This window comes from Pelobates fuscus, chromosome 13 (genome assembly GCF_036172605.1).
Source record: "Pelobates fuscus isolate aPelFus1 chromosome 13, aPelFus1.pri, whole genome shotgun sequence".
Classification (NCBI taxonomy): Eukaryota; Metazoa; Chordata; class Amphibia; order Anura; family Pelobatidae; genus Pelobates; species Pelobates fuscus.
The window spans coordinates 92,198,082-92,216,241 of NC_086329.1; the positions used below are offsets into that span (position 1 = coordinate 92,198,082).

The 18,160-nt window shown below is 44.4% G+C and overlaps 2 protein-coding genes across 4 annotated transcripts in view; both read left to right on the plus strand.

The window, feature by feature from the left end:
- Positions 1 to 18,160, plus strand: part of ARHGEF2 (Rho/Rac guanine nucleotide exchange factor 2) — a 602,646-nt gene that overhangs the window by 393,994 nt on the left and 190,492 nt on the right. The gene's annotated exons all lie outside the window — the stretch shown is intronic.
- The window catches only part of PIAS3 (protein inhibitor of activated STAT 3), a 32,877-nt gene that overhangs the window by 1,667 nt on the left and 13,050 nt on the right, over positions 1 to 18,160 (plus strand). Inside the window, exons 1-5 of one of the 3 annotated variants that reach the window (XM_063440418.1) lie at positions 5,801 to 5,833; positions 10,586 to 11,051; positions 12,623 to 12,707; positions 13,599 to 13,649; positions 17,743 to 17,833. In XM_063440418.1, the coding sequence (XP_063296488.1) occupies positions 5,810 to 5,833; positions 10,586 to 11,051; positions 12,623 to 12,707; positions 13,599 to 13,649; positions 17,743 to 17,833 (717 nt within the window). In that variant the 5' untranslated portion in view covers positions 5,801 to 5,809. Of the gene's footprint in view, positions 1 to 5,800; positions 5,881 to 10,585; positions 11,052 to 12,622; positions 12,708 to 13,598; positions 13,650 to 17,742; positions 17,834 to 18,160 lie in introns of those variants that run through there. The other 2 variants (XM_063440419.1, XM_063440420.1) reach the window with 2 other exon arrangements.

The following is an 18,160-nucleotide window of genomic DNA, read 5'->3' on the forward strand; positions in this document are numbered from 1 at the left end:
GATGGCGGTAGGCAGGCTATTCCATAGGAAGGGAGCCGCCCGCGAGAAGCCCTGCAAGCGCGAGTTGGCCATACCGGTGCGGACAACGGACAGGAGGTGGTCACGAGCAGAGCGGAGAGACCGAGAAGGGACCTATGGATCTGTGAGGAGATATAGGAGGAGCTAGAGTTGTTCAGTGCTTTATAGGTGTGAGTTAGTACCTTGAATTGACTCCTATAGCATACAGGAAGCCAATGTAAGGACTGACAGAGGGGTGAGATGTGAGAGAAACGACTAGAGAGGAAAATCAGTCTAGCAGCAGCGTTCATTATGGACTGTAGGGGTGCAGTACGGCGTTTGGGAAGACCAATCAGGAGAGGGTTACAATAATCCATGCAGGAAATTACTAGAGCATGGACAAGCTCCTTGGTAGTATCTGGTGCAAAAAAGGGGCGGATGCGGGCTATGTTTTTTAGATGGAATCTACAGGATTTGGCAACATGGTGGATGTGAGGCTCAAAGGTGAGATCAGAGTCAAGTATGATGCCAAGACAGCGCACTTGCAAGGATGGACTGATGTTGGTACCACAAGCTTGAAGGGAGAGCGAGAGAGGAGGATCAGTATTAGGAGGAGGAAAGACAAGGAGCTCAGTTTTTGAGAGATTGAGTTTCAGAAAGCGAGAGGACATCCAGTCAGAGATAGAAGAAAGGCCCTTGGAGTTTAATCCATTTACCTAGCCTAGTGGTGCACTACTTGCACAGTAATACCCTCACACACACTACTTGCACAGTACTACCCTCACACACACTACTTGCACAGTAATACCCGCACACACACTACATGCACAGTAATACCCTCACACACTACACGTACAGTAATACCCTCATACACACTACATGAACAGTAATACCCCCCGTTGGATGTCCTTCAGTAATGTGAGAACACTCAATGTCTACTAGACAAGAACAATGGCCAAATTGCAAAGTAAAACCTCCTGCACCTCATACACATAGAGTTTAATTAATTTACCTAGTCTAGTGGTGCACTACACGCACAGTAATACCCGCACACACACTACATGCACAGTAATACCTTTACACACTACACGCACAGTAATACCCTCACACACTACTCGCACAGTAATACCCTCACACACTACACGCACAGTAATACCCTCACACACTACACGCACAGTAATACCCTCACACACTACACGCACAGTAATACCCTCACACACTACACGCACAGTAATACCCTCACACACTACACGCACAGTAATACCCTCACACACTACACGCACAGTAATACCCTCACACACTACACGCACAGTAATACCCTCACACACTACACGCACAGTAATACCCTCACACACACTACACTCACAGTAATACCCTCACACACACTACACGCACAGTAATACCCTTACACACACTACACGCACAGTAATACCCTCATACACTACATGCACAGTAATACCCTCACACACTACTCGCACAGTAATACATTCACACACTACTCGCACAGTAATACCCTCACACACACTACATGCACAGTAATACCCTCACACACACTACATGCACAGTAATACCCTCACACTACACGCACAGTAATACCCTCACACACACTACACGCACAGTAATACCCTCACACACACTACACGCACAGTAATACCCTCACACACACTACACGCACAGTAATACCCTCACACACACTACACGCACAGTAATACCCTCACACACACTACACGCACAGTAATACCCTCACACACACTACACGCACAGTAATACCCTCACACACACTACTTGCACAGTAATACCCGCACACACACTACATGCACAGTAATACCCTCACACACACTACACGCACAGTAATACCCTCACACACACTACACGCACAGTAATACCCACACACACTACTTGCACAGTAATACCCTCACACACTAATAGCCCTGTACTCCCATCCCCAGAGCCACGCTAGTAATAACCTAGTAGTCCCATCCCTGGAGACAGGCTTGTAATATCCTTGTACATCCATCCCCAGAGACAGACTAGTAGTAGCCCAGCACTCCCATCCCCGGAGACAGGCTATAAGTAGCTCCGCACTCCCTTAGCCAGATACAGGAGAGTCATTTCCCCGCACTCCCATCCCGATAGACAGGCTAGTAATAGCCCCGTGCCCCCGCCCCCACCCCCACAGACTGGCTGGTAATAGCCCCGTGCTCCCACCCCCCACAGACTGGCTGGTAATAGCCCCGTGCTCCCACCCCCACAGACTGGCTGGTAATAGCCCTCAGCCCCACAGACTGGCTGGTAATAGCCCCCAGCCCCACAGACTGGCTGGTAATAGCCCCCAGCCCCACAGACTGGCTAGTAATAGCCCCACAGACTGGCTAGTAATAGCCCCACAGACTGGCTAGTAATAGCCCCCATGCTCCCACCCCCACAGACTGGCTAGTAATAGCCCCACAGACTGGCTAGTAATAGCCCCACAGACTGGCTGGTAACAGCCCCCAGCCCCACAGACTGGCTGGTAATAGCCCCACAGACTGGCTGGTAATAGCCCCCAGCCCCACAGACTGGCTAGTAATAGCCCCACAGACTGGCTGGTAATAGCCCCCATGCTCCCACCCCCACAGACTGGCTGGTAATAGCCCCCAGCCCCACAGACTGGCTGGTAATAGCCCCCAGCCCCACAGACTGGCTAGTAATAGCCCCACAGACTGGATAGTAATAGCCCCACAGACTGGCTGGTAATAGCCCCCATGCTCCCACCCCCACAGACTGGCTAGTAATAGCCCCACCGACTGGCTAGTAATAGCCCCACAGACTGGCTAGTAATAGCCCCCAGCCCCACAGACTGGCTGGTAATAGCCCCACAGACTGGCTGGTAATAGCCCCCATGCTCCCACCCCCAGACTGTCTAGTAATAGCCCCACAGACTGGCTGGTAATGGCCCCACAGACTGGCTGGTAATGGCCCCACAGACTGGCTGGTAATGGCCCCACAGACTGGCTGGTAATGGCCCCACAGACTGGCTGGTAATAGCCCCCATGCTCCCACCCCCAGACTGTCTAGTAATAGCCCCACAGACTGGCTGGTAATGGCCCCACAGACTGGCTGGTAATGGCCCCACAGACTGGCTGGTAATGGCCCCACAGACTGGCTGGTAATGGCCCCACAGACTGGCTGGTAATAGCCCCCAGCCCCACAGACTGGCTGGTAATAGCCTCACAGACTGGCTGGTAATAGCCTCACAGACTGGTTGGTAATAGCCTCACAGACTGGCTGGTAATAGCCTCACAGACTGGCTGGTAATAGCCTCACAGACTGGCTGGTAATAGCCTCACAGACTGGCTGGTAATAGCCTCACAGACTGGCTGGTAATAGCCCCCATGCTCCCACGGTCCCAGCCCCACAGACTGGCTGGTAATAGCCCCCAGCCCCACAGACTGGCTGGTAATAGCCCCCAGCCGCACAGACTGGCTAGTAATAGCCCCCATGCTCCCACACCCACAGACTGGCTGGTAATAGCCCCCATGCTCCCACAGACTGGCTGGTAATAGCCCCGTGCTCCCACTCCCACAGACTGGCTAGTAATAGCCCCCATGCTCCCACCCCCACAGACTGGCTGGTAATAGCCCCCAGCCCCACAGACTGGCTAGTAATAGCCCCCAGCCCCACAGACTGGCTAGTAATGGCCCCCATGCTCCCACCCCCACAGACTGGCTGGTAATAGCCCCGTGCTCCCACCCCCACAGACTGGCTAGTAATAGCCCCCATGCTCCCACCCCCACAGACTAGCTGGTAATAGCCCCGTGCTCCCACCCCCACAGACTGGCTAGTAATAGCCCCCAGCCCCACAGACTGGCTGGTAATAGCCCCCCGCCCCACAGACTGCCTAGTAATAGCCCCGTGCTCCCAGCCCCACAGACTGTCTAGTAATAGCCCCCATGCTCCCACCCCCACAGACTGGCTAGTAATAGCCCTGTGCTCCCAGCCCCACAGACTGGCTGGTAATAGCCCCGTGCTCCCACCCCCACAGACTGGCTGGTAATAGCCCCGTGCTCCCACCCCCACAGACTGGCTAGTAATAGCCCCCATGCTCCCACCCCCACAGACTGGCTAGTAATAGCCCCACAGACTGGCTAGTTATAGCCCCCAGCCCCACAGACTGGCTAGTAATAGCCCCGTGCTCCCAGCCCCTCAGACTGGCTAGTAATAGCCCCACAGACTGGCTAGTAATAGCCCCTCAGACTGGCTAGTAATAGCCCCTCAGACTGGCTAGTAATAGCCCCACAGACTGGCTAGTAATAGCCCCACAGACTGGCTAGTAATAGCCCCACAGACTGGCTAGTAATAGCCCCCATGCTCCCACCCCCACAGACTGGCTGGTAATAGCCCCGTGCTCCCACCCCCACAGACTGGCTAGTAATAGCCCCCATGCTCCCACCCCCACAGACTAGCTGGTAATAGCCCCGTGCTCCCACCCCCACAGACTGGCTAGTAATAGCCCCCAGACCCACAGACTGACTGGAAATAGTCCCCCGCCCCACAGACTGCCTAGTAATAGCCCCGTGCTCCCAGCCCCACAGACTGTCTAGTAATAGCCCCCATGCTCCCACCCCCACAGACTGTCTAGTAATAGCCCCCATGCTCCCACCCCCACAGACTGTCTAGTAATAGCCCCCATGCTCCCACCCCCACAGACTGTCTAGTAATAGCCCCCATGCTCCCACCCCCACAGACTGGCTAGTAATAGCCCCGTGCTCCAAGCCCCACAGACTGGCTGGTAATAGCCCCGTGCTCCCACCCCCACAGACTGGCTGGTAATAGCCCCGTGCTCCCACCCCCACAGACTGGCTAGTAATAGCCCCCATGCTCCCACCCCCACATACTGGCTAGTAATAGCCTCATAGACTGGCTAGTAATAGCCCCACAGACTGGCTAGTTATAGCCCTCAGCCCCACAGACTGGCTAGTAATAGCCCCGTGCTCCCAGCCCCTCAGACTGGCTAGTAATAGCCCCACAGACTGGCTAGTAATAGCCCCGTGCTCCCAGCCCCTCAGACTGGCTAGTAATAGCCCCTCAGACTGGCTAGTAATAGCCCCTCAGACTGGCTAGTAATAGCCCCTCAGACTGGCTAGTAATAGCCCCTCAGACTGGCTAGTAATAGCCCCTCAGACTGGCTAGTAATAGCCCCTCAGACTGGCTAGTAATAGCCCCACAGACTGGCTAGTAATAGCCCCACAGACTGGCTAGTAATAGCCCCACAGACTGGCTAGTAATAGCCCCACAGACTGGCTAGTAATAGCCCCACAGACTGGCTAGTAATAGCCCCTCAGACTGGCTAGTAATAGCCCCTCAGACTGGCTAGTAATAGCCCCACAGACTGGCTAGTAATAGCCCCACAGACTGGCTAGTAATAGCCCCACAGACTGGCTAGTAATAGCCCCACAGACTGGCTAGTAATAGCCCCACAGACTGGCTAGTAATAGCCCCACAGACTGGCTAGTAATAGCCCCACAGACTGGCTAGTAATAGCCCCGTGCTCCCAGACCCTCAGACTGGCTAGTAATAGCCCCACAGACTGGCTGGTAATAGCCCCCAGCCCCACAGACTGGCTGGTAATAGCCCCGTGCTCCCACCCCCACAGACTGGCTAGTAGTAGCCCCGTGCTCCCACCGACTGGCTGGTAATAGCCCCGTGCTCCCAGTAGCCCGCAGTCGGTGTGTAATGTCAGTGTGGGTACCCGGCCTCTCCCTCCGCTCCCTGCCGGGATGGCTCTTTCTCCCCGGTCCCTGGCTCTCCTGTCTCCGAGCCATGTCTCAAGATGGCGGAGCTGACCGAGCTCAAGGTACCGGGGAGAGCAGCGGGCATCGCGGCGAGGCTATGCGGGGCACAGTAAGGGCTAACACGGGCAGGGGGGCGGGAGAGCATCGGGGATCTGACTGAGGCCTATCGGAGACAATAACATGACATTCAACGAGCTGAGCACCCAGCACTATCTGTACTACCATCCCTGACCCCACCAATAATAATAATAATAATAATAATAGAGCACCCTGTACTATGGACACCTTCCCTGACTGACCCCACTAATAATAATAATAATAGAGCACCCAGTACTATGGGCACCTTCCCTGACCCCACTAATAATAATAGAGCACCCTGTACTATGGGCACCATCCCTGACTGACCCCACCAATAATAATAATAATAATAATAATAATAATAGAGCACCCTGTACTATGGACACCTTCCCTGACTGACCCCACCAATAATAGAGCACCCTGTACTATGATATTTATTGTGTGTGTTTGTGAATAATAATAATGTGTAATTATTGTGTGTGTGTGTGTGTGTGTGTATTCCAATTTAACTAGTACTAATAATGTGTATTATTGAGTGTGTGTGTGTGTGTAATATTGTGTGTGTGTGTGTGTGTGTGCATAATAATAATGTTTAATATTGTGTGTGAATAATAATGTGTAATATTGTGTGTGTGTGTGTGTATAAAAAGTGTGTAATATTGTATGTGTGTGTGTATAATAATATTGTGTGTGAATAATAATAATGTGTAATAGTGTGTGTGTATAATAATGTGTAATATTATGTGTGTGTGTGTGTGTAATATTGTGTGTGAATAATAATAATGCGTAATATTTATTGTGTGTGTGATATTTATTGTGTGTTTGTGAATAATAATAAGTGTGTGATATTTAGTGTGTGTGTGTATATAATAATAATGTGTAATATTGTGTGTTTTTTGTGTGTGTGAATAAGTGTGTAATATTTATTGCAACAAAGGTCTTTTTCAAGCACATGTTCAAGCACATGTTGGTCGAAACGTTGCTTGGCGTTGCATTTTTTCCTAATAAATCTGCATACGGTTTCAATTTGGAGTGCCTGTGGTCCTTTCTTCTTTCGTGTATAATTCTGGGATTGCTGGTCCTGATGCGGAGCACCCTTGGCCGCTGGGATTGAGTGCGGTTCCCACCATCTACTTTGTGTAATATTTATTGTGCGTGCGTGCGTGTGTGAATTATAATGTGTAATATTGTGAATGAGTAATAATAGTGAGTAATATTTATTGTGTGTGAATAATAATAGTGTGTAATATTTATTGTGTGTGTGTGTGTGTGTGAGTAATACTAGTGTGTAATATTGTGTGTGTGAATAATAATAATGTATAATATGTATGACAATATGTGTGAGTGAATAATGTGTAGTATTTATTGTGTGTTTGAATAATAATAATGTATAATATGTATTGTGTGTGTGTGTGTGTGTGTGTGTGAGTGAATAATGTGTAATATTTATTGTGTGTGAGTGAATAATAATGTGTGACATTTATTGTGTGTGTAATATTTTTTGTTTGAATATTAATAGTTTATAATTTATTGAGTGTGTGTGTATATATATATATATATATATATATATATATGTGTGTGTGTGTGTGTGTGTGTGTGTGTGTGTGTATATATATATATATATATATATATAATTGTTCCAATTTAACTAGTCCTGCCCCCCTTTTATAAAGTGTTGTGTGTGTGTGTGTATAATAATAATAGTGTGTAATATTGTGTGTGTGTGTATAATAATAATAGTGTGTAATATTGTGTGTGAATAATAATAATGCGTAATATTTATTGTGTGTGATATTTAGTGTGTGCGTGTGTGTGTGTGTGAATAATAATAATGTGTAATATTGTGTGTTTTTGTGTGTGTGTGAATAAGTGTGTAATATTTATTGTGTTTGTGAATAAGTGTGTAATATTTATTGTGCGTGTGTGAATTATAATGTGTAATATTGTGAGTGAGTAATAATAGTGTGTAATATTTATTGTGTGTGAATAATAAGTGTGTAATATTTATTGTGTGTGTGTGTGAATAATAATCATAATGTTTAATATGTATTGTGTGTGAGTGAATAATGTGTAATATTTATTGTGTGTGAATAATAAGTGTGTAATATTTATTGTGTGTGTGTGTGTGTGTGTGAATAATAATCATAATGTTTAATATGTATTGTGTGTGAGTGAATAATGTGTAATATTTATTGTGTGCGTGAATAATAATGTGTATTATTTATTGTGTGTGTGTGTGTGAATAATAATGATGTATAATATGTATTGTGTGAGTGAATAATGTGTAATATTTATTGTGTGTGTGTGAATAATAATGTGTGACATTTATTGTGTGTGTAATATTTATTGTGTGTGTGTGAATAATAATGTGTGACATTTATTGTGTGTGTAATATTTATTGTGTTCGAATATTAATCGTTTATAATTTATTGAATGTGTGTGTGTGTATATATATATATATATATATGTGTATATATATAATTGTTCCAATTTAACTAGTCCTGCCCCCCCCTTTTAGAAAGTATTGTTTATTGACAATGTTCAGTGTGCTGTATATTCTACACATGTATGTGTTGCTATATGAGCTCTCATCTCTAATTGCAGACAGTTATTGAATCGTCTCTGAGACGTCTCTGCCTGACCACAAAGCAGTCATCTATCTTGTGGATGCTGCACTAAGTGTGATACATTTATATCACGTATTTGTTTACCAACATACACAGGGCAGTGTGAAGCAGTGCATGTTGGTGTCACTGCCTAGCACTAGCTCATCTTATTCATGTTGCTTGTAGTAGAACCAGTGATATTAACAATTAATAATGAACTAGCTATTTCTATTTTAGTTATAATGCATCTCTACACATGGATTCTACCCAGCCTTGCAAGACAGGGAGATCACCAGCTATGCAGGCCCACAGCTACGGGGATTGTGGCCAACCATTTGGCCCCTGAGCTATGGGGATTGAGACCCAGCATGTGGCCTTTGAGCCCCAGGAGATTGTAGCCGATGATGTGATCCCTAAGCCATAAGTTTTGTCCTTGAATGTGCAGGCACAGAGCCACATGGATGGTAGGCACGTGTGTGGGCAGTGTGGCTACTGAGATTGTAGCTAGCCTGTGCTCTATTACCTGCAGGGATTGTTGCCACCTGTGAGGGCCTTGTCCATGGTAATTGTTGCCAGTTGTGCAGCCACTGAGCCACAGGGATTGTGTTCCGCAATGTCACCCATGAGTCAATTAAATTGTAGACAGTCTGTGGTAAGGTACCTATAGGATTATTGTCAGCTGTGCATCCCCTGCGCTACTCGTATTGACATCAGCCATGAGGCCAATAAAACACAGGGATTATTGTCAGCTGTTCAGCCTCTGAACTACTGTGATGGTTACCAGTCGGGTAGCCAATAAGTTTCTATATTTGTAATTAACAGAGGCCGTATGCAGTTATAATAAGAAGGGACAATTCAAATTTGACAAATTATAAACCAGTTGACATGTTATTTCATTTCATTGCACGTGCACCATACATAATTGTTCTCTCTAAGCTTATGTCTGTATATTTGTAACTGTATGTTAATATCAGATGGGAGGGTATATTAAGGCATATTTTATATATTACAAGTGGTGGGATGGGAAAAGAGTTCCGGTTACCTTGCATAAAGAGAATAACCTCTTTCTTAGCTCTAATTAATACAGTGTATTAAAATGGCCTGTGTCTGTAACTGATGTATTCTCTCTACCTCTTGCAAATTCATACCATTCATGGTGGATTGTGGGAATTGTAGTCCAGTTTCAGTCAGTCCCTAGAACACTGAGTTAAATCCCTTTTTGTTTCTGTCTGCAGTTCTACCACACACCCTGCATTGGGGAAAAAAACCCAAATGGTTTCATTTTCAATCAGATGTTCTTGCTTTAGACGTGTTTGTCTCTTGCTCTGTAACTTGAACTTTAATCACACACGGGAGGGTGTTGCAAGGTCTTGCAAGCTATTAACACAGCAGGGGATAATACATTCTAAATTAAACAGACTGTGCAGTAAAGGAAGTGTTTGGGAGGGCTGTGCCCATGCAGGGAGGTGTGACACGGGCTGCATTAAAAAAGTGATTTTTAACTCCTAAATGGCAGAGAATTGAGCAGTGAGACTGCAGGGTTATGGTTGTATGCTAAACTTGCTTTGGTGACGATAGAGTCCTGTTAAAGGGACACTTCACTGCCCAAATACAAAATAAATAAGAGTCACTGCTTAGTAGACATACCTACAATGAAGCCATTGCTTGCATTAAATTATGCATCTTTTCATTGGGTCAAATCAGGGCTGCATAAATTAGCTGAGAGCATCCATTGAGCGCACTTGGCAAATGAGAGTGGCTGTGCATTGTGCTTTGTATAGCAATCAGGCCTCAACTGCAGAAGCCTGGGTGTTAGGGATGAAACTTGGGCACACAGCAGGACAATGAGCTTTTGAGGAAAATTCAGAGTACATTGACTTGGCCCTTATGCCATTACTGCTTCAGCAAGCTCAAGTGGTTTCTGTGTTTAGACTCTTTACGTGGACTGCACTGGCAATATCACTGCATTTTTTCTTTTATCTATTGTAGCTGTCAAGTAAGATATACCCCTTTCTGATCCAAATTGTAAATGTTTTTTTTTTTAAATAGTTTATGCTTTCCCTCTGGTTTTTTTTTTGCTGCTCTATAAATCTACCATTACCTAACTTTTGCTCATTTCTTGTTTTCCAGCATATGGTTATGAACTTTAGAGTATCGGAACTACAAGTTCTACTGAGTTTTGCTGGCCGGAACAAGACTGGAAGAAAGCAGGAGATACTCGCTAAAGCTCTTCAACTTGTCAGATTCGGCTGTAATTCAACCGTGCAAATGAAGATCAAAGAACTGTACCGGAGACGGTACCCTCGCAAGATCCTAAACACAGCTGGCTTACCCATGTTACACATACAAACAGGTGCCCTGACCTCTACCAGCTCAATGACACAAAGCTCAGTGTGCCACCTGGCGTATGATGCCAGTCCCAATTCAAACACTGTTACCTCCTCCATGTTGCCTTCAGTTCCCATGATGGGTCCTAAGCACGAAACAGATATCCAGCATCTCTCACCAGCTATTCACCCGTTGCATCCTGATGTTAAGATGAAACGTCTTCCATTTTATGAGGTCTATGATGAGCTCATTAAACCCACCACATTGGGTGAGTGTTCCACCACTGGTCTTATGTGCCTATAATAGGATGTATTTTTCCCTTGTAGGCCCCATGATGCTTAAAAGGACATTCTGTGCACCATAACAATTTCATTAGAATGTAGTTATTATTGTTCAAGGTCGACTCAAGTGTGCCGGCTTACAACTGATAACTGTTTTACCGCAGAGTTTTGAATCTGGCTCCTGTCAGCTCTTTCCACCAATATCTGCTGCAGTTCCAAGCTTGGATAAGGAATCCTTGGACTTGGAGCTGTTGATAGGCTGAGAGCATGTGACTTACACAGCCTTCCTAAATACTTCCTGTAAAGAGAGATCTAAAGTTTAACCTTCCTTTATTGTACAGTCTGTTTAATTTAGAGTTTCTTATCTCCTGCTCTGTTAATAGCCTCTTGTGCAGAACCCTCCTGTGTGTGATTTAAAGGGGCACTCTAGTCACCGGAACAACTACAGCTTAATGTAATTGTTCTGGTGTCCATAACCTGTCCCTGTAGCCTTTTTAATGCAAACACTGCTTTTTCAAAGAATAGGCAGTGTTTACATTGCTGTCTAGTAACGCCTCTAGTCGCAGTCACTCAGACGGCTACTAGAAGTGCTTCCTGGATTAGTGCAACGTTCAGCATAGAGGTGCTGAAGTTCCTCATAGAGCTGTATTGGTTCAATGCATCTTTAAGAAGAGATGCTGATTGCCGTGCATGCACATTAGCCTCCCAATGCTTTCTTTTGAAAAAACATTGGATTGCCAAGGAGGCAGAGTGGTGGCAGAGCCAGCCGCGAGGAGACTTGCAGGGCGTTGGGGGAAAAAAGATAACTCCCCTTTTTAACAGGGGCAAGGGGGGACGGCCACCTAAACTGAGCATTTGGACATATAGTGTCAGGAATACACATTTGTATTCCTGACACTATAGTGTTGCTTTAACCCCTTAAGGACCAAACTTCTGGAATAAAAGGGAATCATGACATGTCACACATGTCATGTGTCCTTAAGGGGTTAAAGTTCAATTTACAGAGCACTGGATAAAAACATATGTTAATGTCAGATTGAAAATGAAACCATTTTTTTGTGCAGGCTGTGAGTCACAGCCAGGGGAGTTGTGGCTAATTCTACATGGACAGAAACAAAAGTAATTTAACTTCTAAATGGTAGAGAATTGAGCAGTGAAACTGCAGGAGTTAAATATTTTTTGGTAACTATAGTGTCCCCTTTAAATATGATTACATGTAGATGACACCTTCTAATAGGTATTGCTGTCCCTTTAATGTGTCTTTCTATTACCCATAGTTAGTTTAATACTGTTAAGATCTGATTACTTGTAGAGCTGGTAAAATAGAGCATTTTATTCCTTCAATCGTCTTGGTTTAATATATAGAAAAAAGTGTCTTTTACGTGAGCATCCCATAGACTCCAAACAGATTTGTTAGCGGTTCGGGAAAATAATGTAAGGGTTTACCATGGCTGAGATGGCAGGTTTAACCAACATGTGACCATCAGCCTTATCCAAGTTCAGACAAGTTTTAGTGTCTCCAGTAGGACCTCATTACGTTTCTGTGTTTGTCTTCCAGCCTCCACGAACAGTCAGCGGTTTGAAGAGGCACACTTTAATTTTGCATTAACTCCACAGCAGGTTCATCAGATCCTCACTTCAAGGTAGGTTCAGTAATATCAGCATATAATATAGTATTTATACGCACTGCATGTCCATAGCCTCCCAATACTCCTCCAGAATGAAGGAAACCATAGACTAAGTGTGCTTTAGCCACCCACTGTCATTTTAAGGCGTATAAATCTCTCACAGAGACACAAAGTTTCAATTGTCTGAAATACAAAGTGAAACCACATTGAATTTTTTTTCTTCTAATTTGGCTATTTTGATGTAACATTTGAAAGTTATCAAATTGTGGTGAAGTGTAATCTGATTTGTAAAATGTAGGCATTCTTTTTGCATTATAGTCAGGAACCTAGCTGTTCTCGTTAACCACAATTTGATTATTTAGTAAATGGACGACCTCTTTAGTGTTTAACTCTGGCAGTATTTTGCAACTGATCGAGATACTTTGTTAATGCAAAACTTTTAATTGCTCGGATAAGCCAGGTATGTTTTCAAATTGCAATATTTAAGGAAAATATCTCAAATTTGACCTGAAATTGCAATTGGGTATTCACTTAAAGCTATTTAAAAAGGTCCATTTAGATACAATGTGCAGTCATGGTTTGAAGCAGTTCAAAAGTCTGAAAAATATCCAGTTGTATACTTTATATTGATGGTTTGTAGAAAACCTAAAATTGCTACTTTTATGTACAGTTAAAGAACCTACATTTTTGAGAGAAGCAATATATCAGAGGCGATCTTTCGTTGATTGGATGATGGTCCTTTTTAGTCAATTTCCTGGTAAATTATGCGTCAGTTTTCTTTAAATATGCAACTTTGTATCCAAACTGTTTGTTTTTTTTAATTAATTTATTTAATTTAATTTTTTTTGCTTGCTGCTTGAACCATTTACAATACAGACGTTGATTTTTTTTTTTTTTTTTTGGCAGAGATATTCTACCCGGAGCCAAGTGTGATTATACAGTACAAGTACAACTGAGGTAAAATAAACTTTTTAAATATATATATTTTTTTCTCAATTCTTTAATTTTGTAGTGCAGAAAGATAGACACATAGGCATTGCAATGTCCCACCTGCATAGGCAAGCATAACTTATGACAGAGGGAAACAGTTGTAAAGGCATTTGAGACCATATTTGTAGAAAAGCTGCATATTCAGGCTGTGCTTTCATATCTCGACATTGGTCAGAAGCTAATCAGCTATGCCTCAGTAACTAGCTAGACATGAGGAATAATAAGATAAGAAACATTGTGGTAAAACACGCTTAACTTATGATTTATTGCAGTGCATGTTTGGGAGGTCTAATGGTGAGCAGTCACGTACTCGGTGTTGCCCCAAAAAGTCTATATGGATATATGGTTTTAGTGACTATCTGTAAAGTAATGTGTCAAGGTTGGTTTGGAGGAGTGCTGAGACAAAGAATTATAAGTTAGAGGCACAATATAGGCACCAAGACCACGGCATCTCGTTGCAGGGTTAAGTCTGCCTCCAGTGACTGTTTAGAAGAAAGACAAGGAACTCAAGGTGCAGGAAAAACAGACAACAGAAGAGAAACTAAATCCAGATATATTCATGATTCAACACAAAGCAAACAAATAAAGCAAAAACAAAGAGTCAATAGCACATTGTAATAAAACAGAACCTCTAGGAAGGTGAACAAGGGAAACTCTGGATGGTCGCTGGTCGCTTGAAGGACTGAGGGGCAGGGCTGGGTAACCAAGGAGAGGGACAGGTTGGATAACCAAGGAGAGGGACAGGTTGGATAACCAAGGAGAGGGACAGGTTGGCTAACCAAGGGGAGGGACAAGGCTGGGTACCCAAGGGGAGGGACAAGGCTGGGTACCCAAGGGGAGGGACAAGGCTGGGTACCCAGGGGGAGGGACAAGGCTGGGTACCCAGGGGGAGGGACAAGGCTGGGTACCCAGGGGGAGGGACAAGGCTGGGTACCCAGGGGGAGGGACAAGGCTGGGTACCCAGGGGGAGGGGAGGAACGGGCCTGTGATCCAGTGCAGTTTTGCCAATACTGCGGTTTTCCCACCAAGCTTGTCTATTTTATTGTGCGCGCCCCCTTTCCACCTGGTTAATTATTGCTTCGACATCCCTGGCCAGGGGTGTCCAGAGACCACAATGTCAGCCTCTGCGGGGACGGGGGTGCAGGTTGGCTGGCTGAAGAGTCTGTCAGAGGGACGGGCTGGGAGAAGAGTAGGATACTATTTTTGGCACAATTTGGGCTATTTTTGGTTATTTTTTTAGGTAATGGGCCTAATTTTTTGTGGAGGATGTGGCAACACTGACCCATCGGGAAGCTGCCCTCAAGACACAGGTGGAAGGCAGGTCTTGAGACACAGGAGTCAGGCCTCGAGACACAGGGGTAGGCAGGCCTAGTTACACAGAAGGAAGTCATGCATCGAAACTTAGGTGTAACAGGGGAAGGCAGGCCACGATACACAGGGGGAAGGCAGGCCATGATACACAGGTGGAGGGCAGGCCTCGATACACAGGGGGAAGGCAAGCTTTGATACACGGGGGTAGGCAGGCCTAGTTACACAGGAGGAAGTCATGCATCGATACTTCGGTGGAACAGGGGGAAGGCAGGCCTCGATGCACAGGTGGAAGGCAGGCTTTGATACACAGGGAAGAGGCAAACCTCGATACACAAGGGGAAGGCACGGTAGATTCCTAATCGAACATAAATGTTTATAGCTTTATTATACTATTTTTGCAGTTACATACATTTCACAAGATTGCCACGCATACACTTTGGGCACCAAGCTTCTGCCAAGCATCCACCAAGCATCCGGCTTATTAACAATGAAATGTACCTTGCCAATATTCATCTATTATTTGATGAACCAAACACGTGCAATTCTATAAAATGGAAGCAAGTAAAACAATCTAGTTTCTATTAATCTACATCAACCAACTGAGTGTCTGTCTTATCTTCTGCATTCCCTACAGGTTGTGTCCTACAGTTAGGTGGCCCCTGGGACTTCTGCTGCCAGCCTTGGTAGATGCAGGAGCTCAGGAGTATCTAGGCCATAAGAGAGGATAGAGATGTCACGTATCCTTCGTCTCCATGTGACAAACACAGAGATAATTACCTCCCTAAGATTAAGAGGAGTGCCGCTCGGCAGTCCTCTTCCATGATGCCTGGCTTTTGCGACATGTTGTTGGACGCCAGCCCCACGTCTGTCTACATTAAAGACGACGTTGACGTGCGGGTGACGTCGCGCAAAAGATGTACACGCATGTTTTGGGGTCGAAGGCTAGGTACGGCCAATCGGATCTGCAAGAGGGTTATTTAAACTCACTTATTCCTTTAGCTCATTGCCCTGTCGTGGTTTCCCTTAGATGGTTATCCAAGAGTGTGTCCCTGATCGTGTTTTTCTGGTTTTTGACTTTGGCTTTGTTCTGACTTCTGGTATCCTTGACTATTGGCTTTTCCTTATCGCTGTGTCTCATTCTGTGTCCCTGACCTCGGATAGTATTTTGACTATTCTCTGGTTTGTTAAGTCCGTCCATTCTAAGGTCCGGTTAGACGTTCTCCTTAGTCCTCGGTGTGATACTATTCTGTGTGCTGGATCAACTGTAATCCTGACAAGAAACAGACAAAGAAGCAAGGGTACAGGCTGATCTTAAAAAGATGAACTGATTAGCCAAGGAGGACCAGCTAAGGGCAGAATCAGATCTCTCCTGTTTGAGCAAGCTAGAGCTAGAGGAGATACTAAATCAGACTGAGGAGATCTGAAAGACAGGCAATTCCTATAGGATTGCTAAGTGTGTGTATATATAATCTAAATATTTTTGTGATAACTGGGTGTACTTATGTTATGGTACTTTTTAGCAGTAAACCAAAATGTTTAAATGTCTATCTGTTCCTGTCCAAATTAAGAAAATTGAATTGCGTATATACGCTGAAGTAATTCAGTCTGACACACGGAGTTCAGGTTAAAATAACTTTGAGGAAATTTATTGGCAAGTGAAGCAAGAGCGGGCTCGCAGGCCCTTTTAAGAGGCATTTTGCGTCATCATTGATTATCAAGATATCAGTAAATACACATCATTAATTGGATTAATTGTTAAGTGTCTGGATTAGTGTCCACCTATCAATATAATTAATTGGCTCAAAAACTAAGTGGTTAGCTACGTGCCCACCCACCGAGAGGTGGTATTGTTTGGACACGGGTGGGGACAAGGGGCTCAAGCGCCATTTCCCTTAGCATGAGGTTTACTCGGTGGAAAAGGGGGGCTTGAGCGTCATTTTACACGGTCAGTGATGTCAGGTCTTGTGGTCAGGTGCAAGGTCTCTTATGAATAGAACATTTCATTACTACAGTGTTCTCATGGCCTTCAATTTATACTATGTTGCGAGTTAGGGGAAATTCAGCAGTTCCTGAGTTAGTCATGTCTTTATAGAAAATACAGTCTTTGTCCATTGTGTTAGATGTGCTGGGAAATTCTGTCATGTAATGTAGTTTTAAAATGAAGAAGTCAGGTTATGAGGACAAAATGGAGGATTTGTCACAGTATGAAGTTAAAATGGAGTTAGTGCAATAATTCAATACAAGTTCAATAAAGATTTTTAATAATTCTACATCAGTTACATATAAGTTCAGTATGTTTAAAGATAATTTGCATACTGGACAGCAGCACTGAGATCATTTTTTTTTAAATGTAGCGAGTATGTTCTTATATAGTGGTAGAGGAATATCATAATATACAAAATATGATGAAAATATGTCAATCATAGCTAATGATGTATACTAAGCCTACAATCTGCTGCCCTATATATAACAAGCAGATTGGGTTTACTGGAAGTATTCATCTTGTTTTTTTTGGATTTTGTATGAGAGCATTACTTGTTAAATTTTGGGTAAATCAAGATGACCTCCCAGTTTATACAGCTTACCTGCAAGAAACATAAAAGCGGATTCTTATATGCATCAAGATGGCCGCCCTCCTAAAAATTTCATTTTAAAATCATTAATATTCTGTTGTGTGAGTAAATAATTGCTTCAGCAAAAGATGGCACAATAAGACTTGGATTTGTTGTTTTTTTTTTGGTCCCCTCAGGTTCTGCTTGTGTGAGACCAGTTGTCCTCAAGAAGACTATTTCCCCCCGAACCTGTTTGTGAAAGTGAACGGAAAACTCTGCCCTTTGCCTGTAAGATTATCATGTGATGTCACTGTTTTAAATCACTCCTGCACTATGAAATTACTAACTCCCAGCTACTCTGCATCTCTGATATACGTAGACAATAATAGTTATCTCATATTTGACTTGTATCAAGTTCTAGCAGTACCTCTCTATAATTTCAGGTATATCTGCTTTATACTATTACTACCACTCTATAGAACTGAACACAATACTCTAGGTGAGATCTTACCAGGGATCTATAAAGTACTATCACTGCCTCTCTATATCCTCCTGGAGATCTGCTCTATAAAACTGAACACAATACTATAGGTGAGATCTTACCGGGGATCTATA